Source organism: Astyanax mexicanus, chromosome 15 (assembly GCF_023375975.1).
Source record: "Astyanax mexicanus isolate ESR-SI-001 chromosome 15, AstMex3_surface, whole genome shotgun sequence".
Taxonomy (NCBI): domain Eukaryota; kingdom Metazoa; phylum Chordata; class Actinopteri; order Characiformes; family Acestrorhamphidae; genus Astyanax; species Astyanax mexicanus.
In genome coordinates, this window is record NC_064422.1 from 26,620,498 (window position 1) to 26,644,654 (window position 24,157).

The window sequence follows — 24,157 nt, forward strand, 5'->3', positions numbered from 1 at the left end:
GGATCCTAAAAGACCCAAGTACCCCTCGCTGCAGAACCACAAGTCCAGGGGGTGGGGCTGGATCTGATCCAAGGGGTGGAGCCTGACCTCCTGACCACCCATATCTTCTTTTCATTGGTTTTAAGTCATCGCATTTCAATTCGTCGTTAAACTTAACACGTGACGCTTACGTTTCCCGACCAGGACTTATTTTATCTTATCAAATAAATCCTGGAACCCAACCTTAAGACTTTTACCGTTTATAGATCAAAATGTTATTTGCTACGTAGCACATTTAAATCACACAATACAGATTTAAAAGAAGGAACATGTCTGTGATTACAAACATAATAAAATGCTGTACATTTCCTATATAAATATTAACTATTTCATTTTTTATCTTTATTTTATTTTTTATCTTTTCGCGCAAACAGAAGCAATCAGATTTTCAATTAAGTAAAATCACCCAACGAAACTAATTAATAGCATTAGCAAAATGAAAATGTGTCTATTATGAACTTACTTTCACGTTCGTGATTGTTTACTTGACTCCGAAAGGCGAGTGAGTAAAACCGGATGGGGAAGAGTCCGATCTGCTTCAGACCAATGAAAACACGACGTAGGAAGAGTTGGATCAGATCCAGCCCCACCCCCTGGACTTGTGGTTCTGCAGCGAGGGGTATCTCAAAAGACCACTGAAGTCGTGCGTTATTCTGTAGTCCTCTTACGGCTTCCGTGTCTAAGGGTTTTCTCCCTATGAGAAAAATGAGTTTTCAAAAACCCTCCTCTATCACATACTGTGGTAAATAAATCTGTTCTGACCCCTGTACGTTTTATTCTGTGTACATTTCACTCCTAAACATCACTGGATCCTCTGAATTTCGAGATCGTTTAAGAGTCATAATGAGAAAATTGCTAACTTTAAGCTAATGCTACAGCGGAGTGAACTGATCTCCCAGCCCAGCTGCAAAAATCAGCAGGAGACTATTTTCGGCGCAACACCAGCAAACTCCGGCCATAACTATACAGCGTATTAAATACAAATGAAACAACTTATAAACAAACTGCCCTTACTGAGGAGAGCTGAGAGTGTCACAGCAAAAAATCACTAAAACAAGACAGTGATACTCCAGAACTAGCTGTAACACGTTTTAACATTTACCGTCTTTATTTTTAAAAAATGCAGTGAAATAAATTGGTGTTTCTGGTTGGTTGTCGCCTCAGTGAGGGCAGGTAGTTAGTTGTTAGTTGATTATTTGGGTCAGGTGTTGTAATTTAAAGCTCTAACACAGACTACACTGCTCAGCATTACACTGCTCAACATTACTGAAAGAGTTTTCACCTGTTTAAATGCTTTAATGATCCTCTGTGAAGAAGCATAATAATCCAAAACACGATCTGACCGACGTTCTGTTGTTATGCAAATTCCAGTCCGGTTTCATTCCCTGCCGCTGTGCTGTGACGTCAGTTAAGCATTAGCTTAAAGTTAGCATTTTTCTCATTACTACTCTTAAACGATCTCGAAATTCAGAGGATCCAGTGATGATTAAAAAAAAGCTTAATATTTTTTAAAAAGCTTAATATTTTATACCAATGAGAAACCTTTTTTAAATAATTAGCATTAGTATTAGTATTATTAATGTGCTAAAAGGCAACAGTTTAAAAACACCAACAATAAAAATTTGTGGGGAAAAAATGAAATAAAACGTCAGGTAAAAAATTAGATTTTATACATCCATATTTTTGGTGAACAAATTACACATAATAAGTGTGAAATTATTATTTTTTTCAGTAGACTATAAACATACCACCAACATGTATGATTGTTGCCTCCCAAGTTGTCCCACTGTTCCTCTGTCTTGCCCGCTGTCCGGCCCGCGTGAGATCCACATGTTACAAGAAATTACATGTTCTTTAACTTCATTTGGAAAAATAGAATACATTTTATTTAAAAAGCTGTATTAATGAATACAGTTAGTGTGGGGGATTTAATTTTCTTGACTTTACAACTTTGAATAACACATTTAAAAATAAATGGCTAAAAATGTAGAAAAATAATCCTTCTTCTCTCTAGAATATTATTCCGAATGTTGTGTTTTCCAAAATTGGTGGACTAATATTTATCGCGTAAGTATGACCTACAAAAAACTCTAATTTCCATAAATAAATGCTTTTGGTGGTTTCTCCTTTAAAAGCATATTTTTTCTTCTCACAGACACTACATCTGTAATAGCAAAAATATCCTCTACAAAAACAAGTCAACAACTTGACTCAAATGGTAGACCATTTAGTTATATTGACCTGAGTAAAATACAAAATTGCAACAAATTGCAACTTTACTGCTGAGAGGTGTAGACTTTCCCTGGCCATTTTGTCACTTATGTTGGGAGTGTATGCTTTTCAGCTAAGATTTCAGAAAGACATTGCTACAATTCCTCATGTAATATCATATTGGAATAGTATTGTAGAGTGTATACTGTGGAGAAAAATATGGTCTTTACCTTTAAAATGTTTAATTTCCAACAAAGTCAGAGAAATTAGGCTGAAATTAATACATACAATAATTGTCTTTTAAAATATAAGTGTGATATGAAAACTGACTGCTCATTTTGTAATAGTGCTTCTGAAGATGTTACTCACTTTTTTTGGCAATGTTTCTACAGTAGCAGGTTATGGTCTGAACTATTAAATTTAATTCATCTTATTAAAGATTTTTTTTACCTGCACAGATATATTTTTTGGCATGTTTACATTTGAGAAATCTATTGATGATAAGTATTTTATGCTCGATCTGTTCTTGTTGCTTGGTTTATTTCATATCCATAAATGCAAATTCAGTGGTGCCAAACCATTATTTCTTGTTTTTTGAACACTTTGCAGTTATTAAACAAACTTAAAGCAAAAAGAACTGTGCTATTGTACTCCACATACGTGAGTTCAAAGAACTAAAAGACCTAAAAGGACCCCTTACTTTAAATTTTAGTTCGCAGATTTATTTTTTTATTTGTGTTGGCACAAAACCATTGGCACAAAATTAACTTATCCTCTATGTGAGAGGCCTGATCTTCCTCTTGGGGGCAGTTAACTTCTCCATCTTTCACCAGTTTTGCCACCACACTCACCTCAGCTTCCTCTGTCTCTGCTTGGTCAGTGTCCAGTAGCAGGTTGGGAGCTTCTGATGCCTCATCCATAATGTGAGTGGCCTGATCTTCCTCTTGGGGGCTGTTAACGTCTCCATCTTTCACCAGCAGAGTACAAGCTCCAGTATCACCTCAGCTTCAGCCTGGTTGTTATGGTTGTTTTTTATGTAAACTTTTTAAATAGTTTTTTAATATTTAATTATTTTGTGGTTGATTTTAATGAAATCTTTTTGTTGTTGTTTTTTAATATTTAATTATGTTTGTGTTTATTTTTTTTATTTTTTATGGAGTGTGCTATAAGACTTCAAAGGACTAAAAGACCTAAAAAAAAGACCCCTTACTCTAAAATTTAGATTGCAATTTTTTTTATTTTCCTTCCTCTTCTTTGTCCTTCTTATAGTTGATTTTTCGCCCCCTTCCTCGTGTTCCTCGTCTCCTCTGTTTCTTTTTGGGTTCAGCTTCAATTGAAGACTGATCCACAGAGGTGAGAGGTTGCTCATCATCAGCCTTCGCCTTGGCTTCTTTAGTCTCTGCTAGATCAGAGTCCATTAGCAGGATGGGAGCTTCTGATGCCTGATCTTCCATTTGGGGGCAGCTTGGAGCAACTTCTCCATCTCGCACCACTGTTTCCCGTGTTTTTCGTCTTGGCTGACGCTGCTCTTTGGGTTCAGCTATATATAAACACCAGTGTCTGTTGGTCAGATACACACTGGGGAGAGGTTGGGCCTTTGTCTCATCTTCTTCCTCTGGGGGTCTCAACCACTCCACCTCTACTCCTCCATTTTCCTCCACTTTTTCCATCACACTGTCACAGAGTTCAGGCTCCATAATCACCTCAGCTTCCTCTGTCTCTGCTAGGTCAGTGTCCAGTAGCAGACTGGCAGCTTCTGGTGCCTCATCCATAATAGGAGAGGCCTGATCTTCCTCTTGGGGGCCGGTAACTTCTCCATCTTCCACCAGTGTTTCCACCACACTCTCACAAATCTCAGGAAATTCGGTCACCTCAGCTTCCTCTGTCTCTGCTAGGTCAGTGTCTAGTAGCAGACTGGCAGCTTCTGATGCCTCATCCATAACGAGAGTGGCCTGATCTTCCTCTTGGGGGCTGGTAACTCCTCCATCTTCAACCAGTGTTTCCACCACACTCTCACAAATCTCAGGAAATTCAGTCACCTCAGCTTCCTCTGTCTCTGCTAGGTCAGTGACCGGTAGCAGACTGGCAGCTTCTGATGCCTCATCCATAACGAGAGGGGCCTGATCTTCCTCTTGGGGGCTGGTAACTCCTCCATCTTCAACCAGTGTTTCCACCACACTCTCACAAATCTCAGGAAATTCGGTCACCTCAGCTTCCGCTGTCTCTGCTAGGTCAGTGACCGGTAGCAGACTGGCAGCTTCTGATGCCTCATCCATAACGAGAGGGGCCATCGCCTCGGCTTCAGCCTGCGTCTCCTTCACCGTTTCAGGGTCTCCTTCCACGGGAGTGACCGCGGTCTCCTTCTCCGTCGTCGTCGGCTTCTGAGCTCTGGATCGGTACAGATAGTAAAGCGATCCACTGGCCGCTGCAGCTAAAGCTGCAACTCCGGCCGCTGTCAGTATCCCTCGTAGAGTGTCCATCTCGCTGCGAAATCCGTTGAGGAGTGAAGTTTGTGGCGCTGCTCTGCTCTTTTATACTGCGAGCCTCAACATTCGAACGGTCATGTCAGTGACGTGTCCTCACAGATCTATCCAGAGCATAAACTGGACTGTGATGTCACTGATATGAACGTTCCAATAAATTGGCAATAAGCCAACAAACAAGAGAAAAAAAACATCTCCAAAATCTGATTAAAATTATCCACCAACTTTTTTTAATGTAATCTCTTTTTTTCGTTTTTTAAAATGTTTATATTTATGTGACTGTTTTTTAAGGGGGGTCGTTTTATGGTTGTTTTTTTATGTAAACTTCTTTGGTAGTTTTTTAATAATTATTATTTTGTGGTTGTTGTTTTTTTGGACGGTAGTTTTTTGGGTTTTAAGTTTTTTTTGTGATTAATTTTTTGGAGGGATTTTATGTTTGTTTTTTAATGTAGTAGACTGACGCCAACTATGTTTTTTCGTTTTTTAATATTTAGTTATTTTTTGTGGTTGCTAAAACTATCCAGTTTATTTGTATTTTTATAATTTCACGTTTTGTTTTTTTATTTTGTTTAGATTGTTTTAGAATCTTTTTATTTTTTAATTTCAATTATTATTATTTTTTTAAAAAGCTTAAAATGTTTTAAAATAAAGAGTGTAAATCAGTTTCCAAGTAGATTAGAATAAAAAATAAATATGTAATATTTTTTGTTGTTTTTTTAATATTTAATTATTTTGGGGGTTTTTTTTATAGTTAATTATTTTGTGGATGTTATTTTTTTTAGGGTAGTTTTTTTGGTTTTTAGATGTTATGTTTGTTTTTTAATGTAGTAGACTAACGCCAACTATGTTTTTTCGTTTTTTAATATTTAATTATTTTTTTTTTGTGGTTGCTAAACCTATCTGATTTATTTGTATTTTCGAAAATTTCACGTTTTGTTTTTTTATTTTGTGTAGATTATCTTTAGAATTTTATTTTTACATTTAAATTTTTTTAAAGCTTAAAATATTTTAAATAAAGAGTGTAAATCAGTTTCCAGGTAGATTAGAATAAAAAAAATATTTATATTACATTATATATATAATATTATATTATTGAATATTTAAAAAAAGATTCAGCTGTTTAGAGGGTAGTAAAAACTAAACAACAAACTGTGCTGGATTCCCCCCTACTGCTGTAACGCATTTTACTTCACATATGACAACTAAACCGTTTTAACTAAACAAATAACATTTAGACAAAACAATAGCAATGCTATTTACAGCTAACTAAACAAGGGTCGTTAAGTTGTAGGGTCGCCAAAATGTTGCAGGGGACGTTTTTATTGAACGTTTGCAGGACCACTAATAAACATTTGTAGGACTATCATGCGACGTTGAAACAAAAATATGGTCTTACAGCGCGTTTGGAGGACTATCATGGAAGGTTTATGGGACGTCTCTAAGAATGCAAAGTTAAATTCTATAATTTAGTAGATTGTGACAATAAACATAAGTAGATGCTGCAATCATGTCTTTTTTTATATGAAAAGACTTTTCGATTTCTCGTGTATTGATGTGATTTAGGATGTGCACGTTTGTCCCAGCGCAGTTTCAGTGCTTCTCTTGGGATGAAAGAGCCTGAAAGAATGTTAACATTCAATGTGTTTACCTCCAGCGATTCAACACTTCAAGACCGGTTTTATTTGTAGATTACTTATACACGTATATGTGCTTATCTGAGATTAATACATCTCTCTACAGCGCTGTAGAAGCGCAAAACTCCCCCGAACTCCCGGAGTCCTGACTCCGGTCTAAACACCGCTGCATCTTTATGCAGGGAGGCTGTTACTAGATTGATCGCTAGATGTTCACTTTAGTTCCATAGAGCTACTGAGGGATTATATTAACTTATATAACTTTTATATAAGTAGGAATTTTACATCTCAGAAGTATGAGCTGTGCGCTAGGCCTGAAACATATTTCAGTTTTATTTCATAAACATATAATAACACAAGTATCCTATACATTTAAAATGGTAAAAATGGTGCCATGTATAAATGTGCACAAAGTAAATTTCAAATACATTTTATTATGTACAAGCATTGTGTCGTGTACATTGTCCTAATTGCAAAGGTAAGATATGTAATTAAAACATTAATAAAAACTACCTAGAATTAATAAAATCCTACAGAGATGTAATTTGTTTTTGCATTGTTGTGGGACTCCAAATATTTTTTTCCTAATAAATACATAATATTTAAGTTAAAATACACATTTTATTGGTGTCCCTGGGGTTTCACTCATTCCTGTTACCGTAACACGTTTTTCCCCACCATCTGGAAAATTCTACAAGTCACATCTACAACAGTTGGTTCTTCTGAAGATCATGAGAAGAAGGACATTAAGTTCCCTCATTAGTTTTTCTGTATATTTGATCTTATTGTACCTATGCCTGGGGAGCTCTGTCCTGTTACCTAAATTAATTCTTAGATATTTTTTGTTTATTTTTAAAATTAAACAAATTTTCTGAAAATCACTAGAATGTGCTCAGTTTCCTCATGCTATTAGCATAGCCACGATTTAGCTATTTTTATAATTCTATGCTAAAAACTCATTCATTTTTAGTCCTGTACTATGTCACCACATTAATATGTATTCATGTCCATGGAGTAGACTTTGTAAGAAGAAATTTGGGACGAATCTTTATATATGGGACTAGTCTTTTATTTATCTTTATTATAAATTTATGTATTGCAATGTATATGTTTATATTATGCAATTGTTCTTGTAAAGTGTGGGTCTGAATTATTATTATTATTTATTGTTTTATTATACTATATAATTATACAGCCTCAACCACACAGGATTGTTTTTAAAAACGTAATATTTTATACCAAAGAGAAACTTTTTTTAAATAATTAGTTGTATTTAATAATTTCAGGTATTATTTGTGTGCAGAAAGGCAACAGTTAAAAAAAACAACAAAAAAAGTTTGTGGAAAAAAATACAATAAAACTTCAGGTTAAAAATTGTGTTTTATACATCCATATTTTTGGCGAATAAATTACACATAATACGTATGAAAATATTATTTTTTCCTTAGACTATAAACACACCAACAAAATGTATGATTGTTGCCTCCCAAATTGTCCCACTGTTCCTTTGTCGTGCATCAATATATTTTTGTGAGGTGAAGGATAGAAGAGACGAAATTTCTGTCTATAACAATTTTCTATTGAAAAGCCTCTAGGCCAGACCTGGGTATTGTACGGCCTGCGGGCCACAACTGGCCCTCTGACCGGCCCGCGTGAGATCCACCTGTTACACTGAGATAGATGTACGAAATAAATCTACACAACTTTTATTTTTTAGCCAACACGTTTGTTTATGTTTTTTCTTTTTATTTGCGTCTGCCCGGTCAGTGCACTTCATTTAGATGTTTGAGAAAGCTCAAAGATTCAAGGTATCTCTGAGCACCGCGCTCACGCCATCTGCACTTAAACGCTCTGTCGCGTGAGCAGCAAAGATGCGCCTCTAAACGGTGTATTACGCCAGCCGCGTGCACAGCGGAGCCGGAGGAGCAGAGGCTTGCGCTTCTCGTGCAGAGACTGAAAATAGAACAGAAAATATTTTTACAGCTGAATAAACATGATTTACCAGGTATGATCAACAAATATACACCAGAAATATTACTGCATCTTTAAAATAGTGTACCATTTTAGAAATGTTTGAAGTGCTATAAAATAAGCTAATTGTAATCATATGATAGCACAAAAGTTTTGAAGAACACTGTTAATTGCATTCGTTATGTTCGTTTCCAGTATTAATACTGAAAAATAAGACAAGAGTTTGGAATTCTATAAAACATGAAAATCAAAGGGTTATCATATATCACACATTAATGCACTTTTCCAAGCCCCAAACAGGCTAGATTTCTCTCACACACAAAAAACTGAGGTAGACCAAACCTACAAATGAATTTATTGCATTTTCTTGTGTAAGGTTAAGTGATGCTTGTCTTTTGGAAAAAAATCTTGTTTTTGTATAAAGTTTTGTAGCTGAGAGTAAACTCTGTTAATGTTGCACGTCTACATTTTTTTATTCATAAATGTTCATTAAATATAATTACGTGCTCAACATTTCCACCGCATCACTGAAATGTCTCCTTTACTGTTCTTTATTAAGTTAAAGCGATGCTGGTCATGCTACTTTATGACAGGTTGTGGTGTTAGTCAAAACAATGCAAAATGTTTACAGTTTTCTAAACTGAACCATCACATGTTTATTTAATAATTAATATTGTATCATAGTAATGTTTCGTTTAATGTTTTTATATAAAATGGTTTATTATGAATGTTGTATAAGCTTACAGTATATATGTATTGGGCAGAACCGAGCTAAGTGTTTTAGTCTGGCCCTCTAAAACCGTTCCCATTTCTCATGTGTCCCCTTGTGAAAATTAATTGCCCACCCCTGTTCTAGGCTGTTGTTTTCTACATATTACTTATCATAGCCCCAACAATCGTGTATGGGTTTTGAGAAACCCACGTGCTGGCGGAGTGGACTTTTATTTTGAAGTCTGGGAGACCGGCAGTGGCTAGCTTCACAAAGTTAGGTTAGCTCATTAGCTAGCAAGCTAGGTCACAAACCTCAAATACAGCAGTCATGTCGACGGCGATGAACTTTGGAAACAAGACTTTTAAACCTCGGCCGCCTGATAAAGGCTCTTTCCCCTTAGATCATTTCGGTAATGACCTGCTTCTGCTTCAGATTCAGCTTCAGCTCACTGTTTGTTAGTAACATCAGCACTAGCTGTGTTCTGATAAACGCTGTCAGCGCTGCGCAGAAACAGCATTTATCAGTTACATTAATGTTCATATTCTCCTGAAATTAACGCGTGTTATCGTTGTGTCTGCAGGTGATTGTAAATCGTTTAAAGAGAAGTTCATGCGCTGCCTCAGCGACAACAACTTCGACAACTCGCTGTGTCGCATTCAGTCTAAAGAGTACCTGGAGTGTAGAATGGAGAGGTGAGTGAAGGTGGCTGGACAGATGTTCAATGGAAAAAAAAAAGAAAAAAACATTCATCTATAGGGCTGCAACTAATGATTATTTAGTTAGTTGATTAACCTATTGATAGTTTTCCGATTAATCGATTATTGCTATCGAATTGTTTTTACAAATAAGGAACAAAAAGCCTAAGATTATTAAACATATTAGTTTTAACATAATTAATCTGACAGTTACATTGATTTAATAATAATAATAATAATAATAATAATAATAATAATAATAATTATAATTATTATTATTATTAGTTAATAATAACAGTGTACATAATTATACACATGGCTGTGAATCTTGAACCCTTTCATGCAATGTTATGATTTTGAAAGTTGCAGATTTACTTACATTTTTAAAAGTAACATGGTAGTAACGTTTATTATCAAACATTAAAACCTGTTTATGTAATGCTTGAATAGAAATCTTCAAGATTTAGGTGTGTAATACTGACAACTGCTGGCCTGTTCTGAGGTTAATTACGAATTTACCGTAAATCTTCTTCACCCATAAGTCCAGCGTGATTCCATCTTAATAGTGCTTAACTGCTATACATTAGGAATTACCAACAGTACCTATGTGTATAATGATTTAGACCCAACTAGGGCTGCAACTAATGACTAATTTTAGTAGTTGACTAATCTGCTGATTATTTGTTCAATTAGTCGATCAGTCACTATTATTTTTTGTCACGCCCTCCACTGGTACTTCCTACTGGTGAAGATAGCTAAAGATTAAGCCAAGACCAATTTTACAGTACATTTGGATAGTTTGACCTATCTATATTAAACCAAAAATGATAAAATATAGAAAACATTCACATAGACTGGATGATATTTTCAGGAGATTGTAGGATACTTGTATGTATTTTTTTCCTAAATGTTTTTCCTATGAGATACCTTCCTGAAATGATGATTTTATTGAAGTCTGTAGCATAACTATAACATATACCCTAATTTAAATAGAGTGTACAGAGTACAGCAGTGACTCCGTAACACTTATCCAGCTATGGTTATTTTAACTAATGTTAGTAATGTTAATGAAGGAGTGAATTATTTTTAAACTGACCTCAGCAGCTCTCTGCAGTAACTTAACTCACCACAGGTAATATAGAAGTCCGTGTTTAAACTGTAAAGACAGACAGACAGACTGTAGAGTTTATATTGTAAAGTTTAATGAGTTTGTGTTTATAGACACAGGGCTGCTATTCCACTGTATGCGCGTCTTTCTCTTCCACTCTCTTATGCCCTCTCAAGTCCCACCCACACTGAAACCTCATTGGCCAGCTAAGTATGAGGAGAGGCCAATCAGGATGCTCAGGAGTTGTCACTCTCTCACTGTGTGTTTTCCTTTCTCTCTCTTTTTTCTCCCTTCTCTTTCTCTCGCTCCATCACACATTAACGCGTCCACAGGTTTTTACAGTTGACGTTGTCAATTATGTCAAGTATTATTTTACAGCCCAACTATTTTAATAATCGCTTTTGACCAATTCATTCAATTAGTTGTTGCAGCCCTACTCATCTACAATTTTACAGCACTGTGTTCCCCTCTTTCTTCAGGCAGCTGATGGCCAAGGAGCCTTTGGAAAAGCTGGGCTTCAAGGATTTGATGGACCAGCCCCAGGCACAAAACAAGGAAGCAAACCCTTAGAAAAAGCTAATTAAAAAGATCATTGTCTTTCCACTGCATTAGGTTATTTAAATTGTAAACTTTATGTAAATGATGTACATATAAAAGTGTTTGATATAATATTGTCATCCTGTGTTTGTTTTTATATTTCCATGGATACATATGCATCTGCAAAAGACAATCTAGATCTAAAAAAATGTAATTCCAGCATATTTTCTTTACCCTATAAGTATTGCTTCCTATAGGATTCCACATCAGGCTGGGCAATATGACTAAATATCTCAATGTGATTAGTGAGATATGAGAAAATTACTATATACTATATGATGAAAAATATATACATATTAGTATTTAAAACGCAGCATGCATTATGTTTAATGTTTGTTTTATTAATAATCATAACAGTTCCATACTTTAGTATTTGACTGACTCGGTAAACTGCTCTGGATAATGTTTGTCAAGATGAAACAATATCATCATGCCTCTTTAATATAAATTATATATTTCAACAGCATAATTTGCACAAGACTGTACTAAGTTGAGTGCCCTCCTTTTGTCAAGCCAAACCATTTCCATAAAAAAAACAATGCATGCATTATTTTCTTTAGAACTAAATCTTTTTAACTGATAGTAATCTTAAAGCAGGAGCAATACATTTGTACTGATTGTGTGAAATAGATTGGAATATATAAATAATTATTTATTGTCCAATCTTAGTTCCACATATCAAAGTTACTGTTGTACATACTAATATACTACCGAGGTAGAAACTCACTGCTGTCTATCGTGTTATATTATGATACATCATGTCATGTATTTTAAGAAAACACAATGAAGGTTGTCTGAAAGTTATACACTGATACAATATATCAAACTAACAGTTTTCACCTAATGTCAATATCTATTTATTGGTATTATTATTTTTTTAACAAAATGTTTTTGTTCTCTGGAAAACAGTGGAAACTACTGATTTACTTCCCCAATCAGCCCCAAGCCCAGTATTCATTCCTCTTTTCTGATCATTTATGTGCTGTACTTTATTTTAGTATGCATCACAAAAACACTGAAAATGGGAAATTTTAAAATGGAATTTCTTTATTATGCTTATTCCATTTACAAGAATATTTCACAGTATTTATGGTGAGATACAGCGACTCAGTTAATCATTACTGTTACTGTTAATCTGTAAATCAGCAAAAAATCAAAGTCAGGTTAATGAAATGTATGAACTGCTACATAGAAAGGCTGAAAAAATGCTGAATATTTTGTCTGGTATCATTTAGTGATCAAATCAAAGGGTGATTATACACATTAATTATGCAAAGTTTAATTATGTGGACTTCCAGAGCTGCAACAAAGAAACAAAACTCTATTCTCAAACTAATCGTCTAGGCCGGTTTCAATATTCAATGTACCGTTTTCACAGTAAGCACAACAAAGAATTCTGACACTTAAAATAATGTAACAAAAAAAAACTGTCAGGATAAAATGAATCACTGACTATAGGTCATGTCTATACTTCAAACACATCGTTTGAAACAATACTTCAGTTACCATCCAACAGTCACCAAATATTTACAATGCAAACTTTAACATTTCAAATAATTTAAAATATTTACAATAAATGGGTGACTATAAGGAGACAGCATTATTTAGGAACAAATATGGCACAGTGTCCAAAAACCACCAAGAGGACTCTTCATTTGAAATTATGGCAGAGTCGCTTATCAGAAGGGGGAGAGACGTGCTGCCCTCTATCGTGAGGAGTTTGAGCTGGAGCGGGAGCGATGGCGACGGCGCCCTGGTGACCTGGATCTGGACCTGCGGCGCGGTGGAGAACGCCTTCGCGGAGATCGTGATCTACAACAGAAAGTGTTGAAAAAAGAAATTAAAACAATCTGAATTAATCAACAAAATGCTATTTTTGGGATATTAGAAAGAAGGCTGTTTTCTTTAAGGCTTTTATATATGGCAGGGGACACTCAAACACCATGAGCTAATTTTTAAGCCGACAGACCAATTAATGCAACGAGTGTAAACCACAGGGTAGACTTGTAGTTTCCATTAAAAAATTCCCATAAACTTATGTAACCCATACACAGGAGGAAACATGTGGCTGCTAATAGCATCTGTATGGTAAGTAAATTGATAAGTCCTGGGCCTCTGGACAAAAACATCTGTAGGGTATACTATTTATTACATCAAATTCAGTAATCTTCCAAGGCCATCTGCAAATCCTTTTTTTTTTTTTGTTTGTTTTCTGCTCCATGATGTAATTGACTCTGGTTCGCCCCTAGTTTTATTTACATCATTCCATTTTAATTCTGTACTTTTTGTGGCTTGTGTTATATTAGTTTGATGATGTCTTCTTGGGTATTGTGCCTTACCCAAGGACCGTGCCCAGAGGTTGCCAACTAAAGACTAACTGTTTAGAGAGTTTGCACAAAGCTTCACTGTTTGATAACAGCCTTAGGTTAAGGCTGTGGTACGATCTATCAGAACACAAATATGGCATGCCTTTTAACACTATATATATGTATATATATATGTGTATATATATATACACACAGTATAAATGTGTAATTCATACATATCCTTGCCATCTTTAACTTACAAATCATTCATCTGTGCACGAGAAATTCTAAGTTACACAACCAGTGCTAGTACATTAGGTGCCTTTCTTACCTGCGCCTCATTCGGGGAGGAGTTCGTCGCCACATGGGCGGTGGGGGTGGCATCCTGCGTGGAGGCGTGAGTCTGCGGGGGGCAGGGCGCACCCTTGGGGTCAGAACAGCTGTAGCAGTGATCTCTTGCCCATCGATTTGACCTGTGTACACAATTCAATATATAATCTTGTTCTCTCTGCCAGAGGTTCATTAAGATCAGATAAAATGATTTTAGTGTCTATCAACCTCCATCCATGTGTCTGAGAGCCTTTTCTGCTTCATCCGCAGTTTCAAACTCCACATAAGCATAGCCCTTAGAGAGGTGAGGGTGCAATCGGTCCACTGGCATATCAATCATCTTGATCTTTCCGTAGGTTGAGAAGATCTCTTGAATGTGTTCCTTCATTAGAAAACATTAGCAATAAATCAGCTCTGGTTATAATCTCTTCATAAAAGAACCTTTAGGCCAAAAGATCAGAATTCAGATCAGAGTTCAGAATTACACAGACCAGACAAGCTTTTACTTACTTTAATGACGTTTCTGGTCAGACGTCCCAAGTAAACCTTAGTGGGACGTGGACTCGGGCTCCTCCTGCGACGATCCTTGTCATCCTTCTTAACAGACTTGGATCTATTAAAGATTTATAATAAAGATTGTGACCCCGCATGTAAAAACATCGGAATTAGACAATTAAATGAAGTAACAATAACGTAATAGACCACCAGGTCAACTTAATTATCCATTATCCTTTTAATTAACTAAATGAACTTTAAAGCATGGCAGTGTGGGTGTTAACAAGCTTTGCCTGAGGGTTCTTTTAAAATATAATAATGTACAAGTATATGTCAAATAAAAATGAAAGCTGAATAAGTACAGATGTTTTCTGCCAGATGTGCTGTATAACACAATGTTGCAATTAATATCCTACCCTTGCCTGTAGCATATATACAAAATAATCAGACTCTGTTTACCTCAGGTTGCAAGAGTAAAAGATCAAAGTGATTTTAATATAAAAAGAAATCATAACATACTTAGATCGGGAGTGTCGCCGGTTGTCATGTCGACGCCGGCTGGGACTGGGAGAGCCAGATGAGCTTGAGGAACTAGAGGAGCGTGAGCTGGAGGAGCCAGAGCGGCTGGAAGCAGAGGATGAACTGGAGCCACTCGATGAGCCAGAGCTGGAACCAGAACTGCTGCTGGAGCTGGAGCTAGTAACAAAACAGTAGAAAAAAGGCATGAAAATTTATGGTAAAAAAGTGTTGAAGCTACTGTCAAAGTCTTTGACATCAATTTCTAACAATCCATAGCAAACTAAGAAATATGAGCAGATAACCCACCTACTGCTGCCACTAGATGCGTTCCGTCGTTTGCGGGCCTTCTCTCTGCCCCTCTCCTTTTCAGCATTCTCTTTAACTCCTGCTTTGTCCTTCCCTCGTTCTTTTGGTTTTTCCTCAGAGCGGTCCTTTCTCTTGGTTGGAGATGGAGCCCTGTAACAGAAGGACATATTGAGAGAGTTCAATTAAAATTCAGCTGCCAATACAGCTCCATCTGTTCATGCACAAACAAATGATTTGTTATATATTAGACAAACCAAAGAAGTAATAATTATTTGGAGGAACCGCAGTAACAGTAACAGTAAGGATAGTATCAAGCTTTTGGAACAGCCTTCTCAAAGTGAACTCCAGTAAAAAAGAAATAACACAAAGCTTAAATGGATGAGGGTCAATACAATTTTGAGTACATTTATACTATTACCTAGTCACCTAATCTGTCTGATCTATATTCACCTAGATGCATTTATATAATCATATGATTAATTCATACTAAGAGTTAGGGGTGTGCCATATCGTATTGTCAAAAATTTAACATTTTAAATACCGTGAACGATATTATACTCTGAAATATCGTGCCATATGACCCACCCCTAAGTACTACTTTTTTGCCGTTTTTAGCAAAGGAAAAATTCACACATTTCTCATTTCCCATTATATATCTAATATAGACAGATTTTATAACTTTAATCCTGGATATATGGAGATATTTAAAGTGCATTGCTAGTATCATGACATTCTGAATCATTGACTTCTGTTACCAATCTCATAAAATTCTTTTTTTTTTAAATATCTCAGATAGCCATATAATATTGCATGCAATAATAAAATTCTAAATATTTTTTTCTAATTCAGTGTTTTGTCATATCACCAAAAGTATTGTTATCGTGAAAATACCATGAAATATCGTGATATTATTTTAGAGCCATATTGCCCACCCCTACTAAGAGTACTTTCAATATCAACATTTATACTTCTAGTTATTTTAAATAGTTCTCGTTGTGTATCTTTACTAAAGAGAACATCAGGGTGTTTAAAAAAAAACAAAGCAAATGCCAGGGTAACATAAGGCTATGACTAAAAGTAGGGGAGGATAAGCAAAAAAACTGCTGTTTAATCGGAAACATTAATAGATTTTCTACTTGTAATTGACCAGAATATACAGAATTTCACTGTAAAACCGGAATACTCTAGGAGGGAATCCAGTAAATTATTATAGAAGCATCACAAATAGCACTACTACATACAGCTATTTAACTACACTGACTATACTCTAAACCTGTAACACAGTGCCCAATTTAAACACGATGACCTAAAAACAATATAAATACAGCTAGTTAACCAGCCGCGCATCTACTCCAAACACGCAGTTAGTGAGACGGGAGTGTTTGACACACAGCTTCCCGAAAAATTCCGGTTTATTATCACTAACTATCCGACTGCAGTAAAACCCGGAGTATAAAACTAAACCGGTTCACACTGTTTATACCCGCACAACCGCGCGGTTCTGAGGATTACGGCAGATTTAATAAGCGCTTACATTTTTACCCGTTTTTATCGCTCGTCGCACTTTACATGACGTATCACAACACGGCCCCCCCAACCTACGTCATGGCAGAAGAGGTATCGGTCCCCAAAGATAAAAGTCCCCTGATTTTCACGTGTTTAATATATATATATATATATATATATATATATATATATATATATATATATATATATATATATATATATATATATATATATATATATATATATTAATTAATCAATTAATATCAGCTGTTTACTTTATTACTGTATTATACAAAATAAGCAAAAATATAAATTTAGCAAAAAGGGTATTTTAAACAGCAAGTACTATGAATACTTTCTGTACTGTGTATTTTATCTAGAGTTGTTGGATTTTTTTATTTCCTAACGATACTTGTTGATAGCAAAAAAGGCACGCAAAAAATGTATTGCTTTTTGTTGCATTGTGTAATTTCAGGACAGTGTGTTAATATGTTTGTTCATTTGGCCTTAACTTACAGAGTATATAAGTGCTGGGTTAGTGCTGGAGATGAAACTCATTAAAACTCAAGTGTATTTTCTGCTTCTACAGGTATGTTCCAACTATTTCAACAATTTAAAAGCTTTATGTTATTTATAGAAACAAAAAATAAAATCCAAGGTTTGAAATTATTGATGTGTAACGTTACATCAGGATTTTAACCTAAAATATTTACAGTCTTCTGCTGCTGATCAAATGTTTCAGTACCACATACAGCTCCCAAAAAATAAGGAACCACTGCTTAATGATCCGTTTCTCTGATTTTAATATCAATAGGTATTTGTTTGAGTTAAGTTAACATTTTTGTTTTACTCTAAAAATACTGACATTTCTTCCAAATTCCAAATAAAAATATTGTCGTTTAGAGCCTTTATGTGCAGAAATGGAAAATGGTCAAAACAAAAGTTTTCAATAATCAAGAGGAAGATTGTCACAAGCCATAAAACAAAGCTGAACTGCTTGAATGTTTGCAACAGTTGAGGAATAAGTTTACCCAAAAGCAGTGTGAAAGACTGGTGGAGGGCATGCTAATTACAAATTAAAGTTTTTTTTATCTTTTTATATTGATTTACACTAAAAGTTAATTCCATGACAACAATACAATCACGTTAGATGTGCAAGATTAGCCCAAATAGGTTATATTAAATATGTGATTTCTTCTTTACCCCAGAAAAGTTAATCTGCTGTAAAAAGTATAAAGAAAAAACAAAAGTCTAGGACAAATTTACTTTCTATCATCTGTAACATTAGCAGTGCTGTGTTTTTTTCTGAAAGATTATCCTATTAGAAAAGCACAGGATTTTACCGGTAGCGTGGCCGAGCGGTCTAAGGCGCTGGATTAAGGCTCCAGTCTCTTCGGGGGCGTGGGTTCGAATCCCACCGCTGCCAACACGTTTTGAACGTGTGTGTGTTTTCAAGTTGCGCTGGTATTATGTAACTATTTCAGGGCTAAATATGATTAGAAACGTCAGCCCTATACGACTTACAATTTAAAAAATGCATGTATAGCGAGGAAAGTTCAAAACGTGCTAAAAACTCTTATAAATGTTGGGACTTTTATTTTGAAAATAACACATAGGGCAGTACTTGTGTCTGGCTTCGCAGCACTACAGGAAGATTGTTAACAGCGTGTGAGCTGCCAGTGCCGGTCTTTGCCCTGTGCAGCCAGTCATTCTGATTCATTCTGACCTACAGGTCGCTATAGGGCACCATTGTCAGTATGTGTCAGCATGGCACGCTGTGTGTTTTTAAGTATTTAAGCCACTGCCAGCTCTGTAATGCAGTTTAAACTCAGGATACATAAGGAAAGATGAGTAGAACTAGTGAGGGACAGGACAGCAAGGGCTGTTCTTTAACTCTGGTGCTGACTGTGTGCTCTGCTGCTATTGGAGGGACTCTTCAGTATGGCTACAACCTCGCCATCATCAATGCTCCCACTACCTACATCCAGAAGTTCATCAATGACACCTGTGTTGAAAGGTGGGGTACAGCTCTGGAGGCCAACCAGATCATCCTGATATGGACCTTCATCGTTTCTGCGTTCTCGCTTGGTGGACTGTTGGGATCGCTGCTGGCCGGGCCAATGGCTATTAGATTTGGAAGGAAGCAGACCCTGCTGATGAATAACTGCTTCCTTTTGATTAGCGCATCCATGGCCTTAAGCAGTCGCTCAGCAAAGTCATTTGAAATGTTGATCCCTGCTCGTCTGCTTGTTGGAGTTAATGCAGGGATTAGCATGAATGTTCAGCCTATGTATTTTGGGGAGAGCGCTCCCAAGGCCTTAAGAGGTGCTGTGGCCTTTTCCTCTGCTGTTTTCACTGCGATGGGCATCTTCCTGGGTCAGGTTACTGGCTTGACAGAGCTTCTAGGAAGTGAGGCCCTCTGGCCCTATCTTCTAGCCAGCAATGCTGTTCCTGGGATGCTTCAACTGCTCACTCTGCCTTGGTTTCCAGAAAGCCCCCGATACCTGCTTATCGACAGGGGGGACAGGGAGGCCTGTAGCCACGCTCTTACTCGCCTGCGAGGCTGTACTGTTTCTGATGCTGAGATGGAAGAGATCCTGGAGGAGCAGAAAGCAGCTGGACAGGCTCGTGCCAAGACGCTCTGGGAACTGTTGACTGACCGAAGCCTTCGGCGACAGCTGTGCATTGTAATGACGGCCAGTTCTGCCATGATGCTCTGTGGGAATGATTCCATCTACTTCTACGCTTCTTACATCTTTCAGCAGGCAGGGATCCCAATGAACAAGATCCAGTATGCTACTATCGGCACAGGTGCTTGTGAATTCACGGCATCCATAGTGTCCAACCTCCTGGTTGAGCGACTAGGCCGCCGCCTGCTTCTCATAGGTGGCTATGTGTTCATGGCTGTCTGGGCAGTGGTCTTCACCGTGGCCCTTTCTCTTCAGGGCAAAGTGGCCGGCATGCCCTACCTCAGCATGGCGTGCGTCTTCGCCTACATCCTTAGCTTTGGCATGGGTCCTGCTGGAGTGACTGGAATACTGCCCACCGAAATCTTTGACCAGAAGTCACGACCTGCTGCGTACATGATCGCAGGCTCCATGATGTGGATCAACCTCTTCCTGGTGGGAATGAGCTTTCCCTTTGTGGTCAACGGTCTGGGTCAGTTCTGCTTTGTGCCCTTCTGTGTGGTCTGTGTGGTCTCTGCCATCTTTATCAAGTTTGCCCTGCCTGAGACCAAAGGGAAGACTCTGGCTGAAATTACTGCAGAATTTGATGAGCGCAGTATAAACGGCTTATCCAAAACAACACAGAACCATTTACCAGTACAGGAGACGCAACACATCAATGACCTGAAGTTGGAACATGTGGAGACTGAGACAATTTGACCAAAGAGACAAAAATGTGTGTTTTTTACACATTAGTGTCCAACACGTACTTACCTGGGACTGAAATATCATATTGTTGCCAGTATTTCTGAAATTAAAACAGGGAAATTGGTGGATGGAAATACCACAAAAAAAATATTTTTTGTGGTATTTCCATCTTACTGACACCTAGAAATTATGCTGGATGACATCAGGCAGCTGTAAGTATATAAAGTCATATGTAAAAGTTTAGACATCCTTTTTCATATTACACGTTTTGTCAGTTTTGTGTGAAAATACTTTTGAGGAAGCAAAGAGAGGTATGACATATTTCTGCATGTTTTACAAGACATTATGTTACTTGTTTAATGATAAAACTACTATAAAAAAAAATATTATGTTTAATTTAACCGTACTTTCCAGACAAATTATAGCATAAAAGATAGTGAAATAAGAACTATTTCTATACAGAAAACCAAGTTTAACCTTGACTTTTATAACTTTGCAATATGATAAGAAAATGATAATGAACTGTTTAATCTGGAACCTAGATATAGATTGTTCCAAGTAGTGTCCTCATGGCAATCATTCGATCTGCATTAACCATTGTCACATTTTGCCCCCTCCCCCATGTTAAATGATCCAAATTAGAAATAAGCATGCATAAAATTGTGCAGAGAATTTGTACATATATATTTTTAGATGCAAAATCAGTAATACATGTAATGGGACCAGGGTACACAAACTTTTGCATATGACTACCACCAACCGAAAAAAAAAAAGCAAACCAAAAACGTTAGTTTAATTCTAATTTATTCACGAGCATATTTATTGGTCTGTTTATCATTAAAAAAAGAACAGATCTCAAAATTAAATTATTTGCTGAAGTAAAAAATGGAGATACATGTTGCCTAGCAGCAACAATATAAGTAAGTTTGTTGGTGCTACTTTTAGTAAACCAGCACTACTGTAAGTATAGCCTTACATAGTTTTAGAGGCATGTTTTATTTATGCATAAACAGGATGTAATATGTAAGACTTGCAATTTTATATTTTGTTGCACTTAAAAGGGACAGATCTCTATATATATATATTATGCTATTTATATTCTTAGACTCTGTTCAGATAATCTTGTGACAATCCTGCTGGAACAGATATGTACATGAATGCACCTTAAGTAGATCTGCTGGCTACTCAGCCTGAGCTCCTGTATGTGGGAATGCTTTCAGTAATGATGAAAAGAGATTTGGATGTGCTGGAAACACTTGAACTGAATGTGTGTGTCTGCTTGGTGGAGTTAATGAAGGGACTAGCATGAAGGTCCAGTCTATGTATTTCAGCCTTAAGAGGTGCTGTGTCTTTTTCCTCTGCTGTTTTCACTGCGATGGGCATCTTCCTGGATCAGGTCACTGGCATGAGAGCAGTGCCTTTAAGCCTATTGCACCTATAACTATTCAGGCAATACAGGTTATTATTTATTGTAAAACTAACTGCACTGGATTGTTGTTGTCTGTATTTTAGTATAGAACTCGTCTGTGTTAAAACAAACCACTATAATTTTCTGAAGTGTGCTTTCCTGTGTATATTGTGAATGCTTCAGTTTTTACTGTATTGTATCATGAACACAATCATTTCAGACTGTACCTCTACACTGTCAGAGAAAAAGGTACTCCAGACATAGTGTGTGAAAGTGTAAAAGCGTCCACAAAGGGGTCATTATCAAAATAATGTGCATTTTTGCCCCAAAAACAGAACGGAACGGAACGGAACAGAAATCATATTTTTACAGCTTAATTAATTTATGTTTTCACTTGCATGCATTTGTCACAATGACAAATTTTCGCACAAAAAGACAATTTTCGCACAAATTTCCCACCCTGTCATGATGCTTTCCATTATAGGGTGAGAAATCTGTACGAAAATTGTCTTCTTGTGTGAAAATTTGTCATTTTTCCCTTGAAAATGGTAAAACTGTCTGAAGGTTGCGATATCACTGATGTCAAAGGTTACTTTCTGAAAGTGGCGTTTATTAAAATAATTATATAACTTGATTAAGAAAACTGTATAAAATGTGCAAAATGTACTTTAAAGTGAAGCTTAGCATTTCTCTACACTATATTTATAATAATGTATTAAATAGTGATATAATAATGCAGTAAATCTTGAAAAAAGTTATCATTGCACATTGTTTAAATGAAATGTTAATATATAAATGCTCGTTATACTGATATTGACCCAAAATATATGATACAGCTATGTTCCCTACTAGCCTAAAGGTACTGAAGATGTACCAATGGATGGGGAACTAAGGGCCAAAGTCCAGCACACGTTCCCAGCTCCTGCATCCCAGCCATACCTCAAAATGATCTGATGTGTGTTCTCGAGCAGGAAAATCATTCTATCAAACTGTGTGGGAATCTGGACCATTTCTCTGGCAGTGTTACTATCAAACTACCAAAGATATACAATTCAATCTCATGTACTGTTATGTTTTTGTCCAGTAGGTGGCATTGTGTCCTAAATAAACTCTTTACCATGCTTGTAATCTCCTGAGCACTTTACCAGTGCATATGATCACTGTAGTCTCATGTGAACAGGGTCACCCTCAGCATGCCAGTTCACTGCCAGCAGATGACGTGATAGCAGGAGCTACCAAGGGTCGACCAGAAGCTCCAATTATACAGCCTGTTCTGCTCTTCCTCTTCCAACCTGATGATAAAGCCTGTTCTGCTGCTCCTCTTGCATCTTGTATGTAATATGTAAATTTCCATCCTGTTCTCTGTATACAAAAGCATATATTTACACTAAAATTATTCAATTATAAAAGTATAAAGCCAATAAAGCTTTAATGGTGTTCTAAACCACAGTGTTAAGTTGCTCTTCCTTTTAACATACACTATGGTGCAGTTTCCCAGACAGGGATTAAGCCTAATCTTGGACTACACAGCATTTTGAATAAATAATTTCAGTTGAAGGGAATATATAATCTATTGGGATTAATTCCTGTCACATAAACTGTCCTTATATCTTCATTTAGAGCATTGTATTTGCAGAAAATGAGAAATAGCTGAAATAACAAAAAATGATACAAAGCTTTCAGACCTCAAATAATGCTAAGAAAAACAAGTTCATATTTATAAAGTTTAAAGAGTTCGGAAATCCATATTTGGTGGAGTAGTCCTGTTTTTTATTAACAGTTTTCATGCATCTTGACATATTCTCCTCCACCAGTCTTACACACTGATTTTGGATAACTTTATGCCACTCCTGGTGCAAAAATTCAAGCAGTTCAGCTTGGTTTGATGGCTTGTGATCATCCATCTTCCTCTTGATTATGTTCCAGAGGTTTTCAATTTGGTAAAATCAAAGAAACTCATTATTTTTTTTGAGAGTTGTATGTGCAAATGCACACACCCAGCTTGACTACTTCCTGTACAGAGGTATTGCCAATAGAATAGTATTCTCTGGGGCACATTAAGTACCAATCCTAATGCCTCAGCATAAACTAGAGGGGTATAGCAATGGCCCAGCAGTGAGCTATAGAGCAGTGGAACTGCTTTGTCTAAATTGCTGCTGAAACCAAATGCTCACAACAGAGCTCCAAATCTAATAGAAAGTATTGCCCTGACAGTAGAGGCAGTAACCCCAACAAAAGCAGTATATAAAATACTAGATATTGGAAGCAGACACCCTGGTACCTGCTAGTTTATACATCATATTATTACCCATTCATACAATTCTTCTTGTTTCTACTGGGTTTTCTGTAATCCAAATTGTAGTTACTCTCAGGGTCCTGTAGTTATTTTATGATTGCACCAAAACTAACCACACAACTACTTAAAAACAGACTTTTACAAAACACACTTGCAACCTGGTTCAT

General features: G+C 36.5%; 4 protein-coding genes and 1 non-coding gene across 5 annotated transcripts; 3 read left to right on the top strand and 2 right to left on the bottom strand.

Moving 5' to 3' along the window:
* Positions 1 to 3,467: 3,467 nt before the first annotated feature.
* LOC125781288 (uncharacterized) lies at positions 3,468 to 4,764 on the bottom strand. Its single transcript, XM_049464902.1, has 2 exons — positions 4,290 to 4,764; positions 3,468 to 4,121 (listed from the first exon to the last, which is right to left on the bottom strand). The coding sequence occupies exons 1-2, from the start codon at positions 4,728 to 4,730 to the stop codon at positions 3,486 to 3,488; spliced, it is 1,077 nt and encodes a 358-aa protein (XP_049320859.1). The 5' UTR covers positions 4,731 to 4,764; the 3' UTR covers positions 3,468 to 3,485.
* A 4,529-nt stretch (positions 4,765 to 9,293) lies between these two features.
* On the top strand, positions 9,294 to 11,522 carry LOC103023950 (cytochrome c oxidase assembly protein COX19). The gene is made up of 3 exons (XM_007234085.4): positions 9,294 to 9,459; positions 9,631 to 9,742; positions 11,333 to 11,522. The coding sequence occupies exons 1-3, from the start codon at positions 9,378 to 9,380 to the stop codon at positions 11,421 to 11,423; spliced, it is 285 nt and encodes a 94-aa protein (XP_007234147.1). The 5' UTR covers positions 9,294 to 9,377; the 3' UTR covers positions 11,424 to 11,522.
* Positions 11,523 to 12,479: 957 nt separating this feature from the next.
* On the bottom strand, positions 12,480 to 17,021 carry LOC103024569 (RNA-binding protein with serine-rich domain 1). Its single transcript, XM_007234088.4, has 7 exons — positions 16,941 to 17,021; positions 15,407 to 15,556; positions 15,101 to 15,277; positions 14,597 to 14,699; positions 14,315 to 14,468; positions 14,088 to 14,229; positions 12,480 to 13,262 (listed from the first exon to the last, which is right to left on the bottom strand). Coding segments are annotated over exons 1-7 (834 nt in total). The 5' UTR covers positions 16,943 to 17,021; the 3' UTR covers positions 12,480 to 13,156.
* A 1,235-nt stretch (positions 17,022 to 18,256) lies between these two features.
* On the top strand, positions 18,257 to 18,338 carry trnal-aag (transfer RNA leucine (anticodon AAG)). Its single transcript has one exon. It is a non-coding gene; the product is annotated as a tRNA-Leu (tRNA).
* A 225-nt stretch (positions 18,339 to 18,563) lies between these two features.
* On the top strand, positions 18,564 to 23,119 carry LOC103024268 (solute carrier family 2, facilitated glucose transporter member 11). The gene is made up of 2 exons (XM_049465070.1): positions 18,564 to 22,242; positions 22,379 to 23,119. The coding sequence occupies exon 1, from the start codon at positions 18,760 to 18,762 to the stop codon at positions 20,296 to 20,298; it is 1,539 nt and encodes a 512-aa protein (XP_049321027.1). The 5' UTR covers positions 18,564 to 18,759; the 3' UTR covers positions 20,299 to 22,242; positions 22,379 to 23,119.
* The last annotated feature ends 1,038 nt before the right edge of the window (positions 23,120 to 24,157 follow it).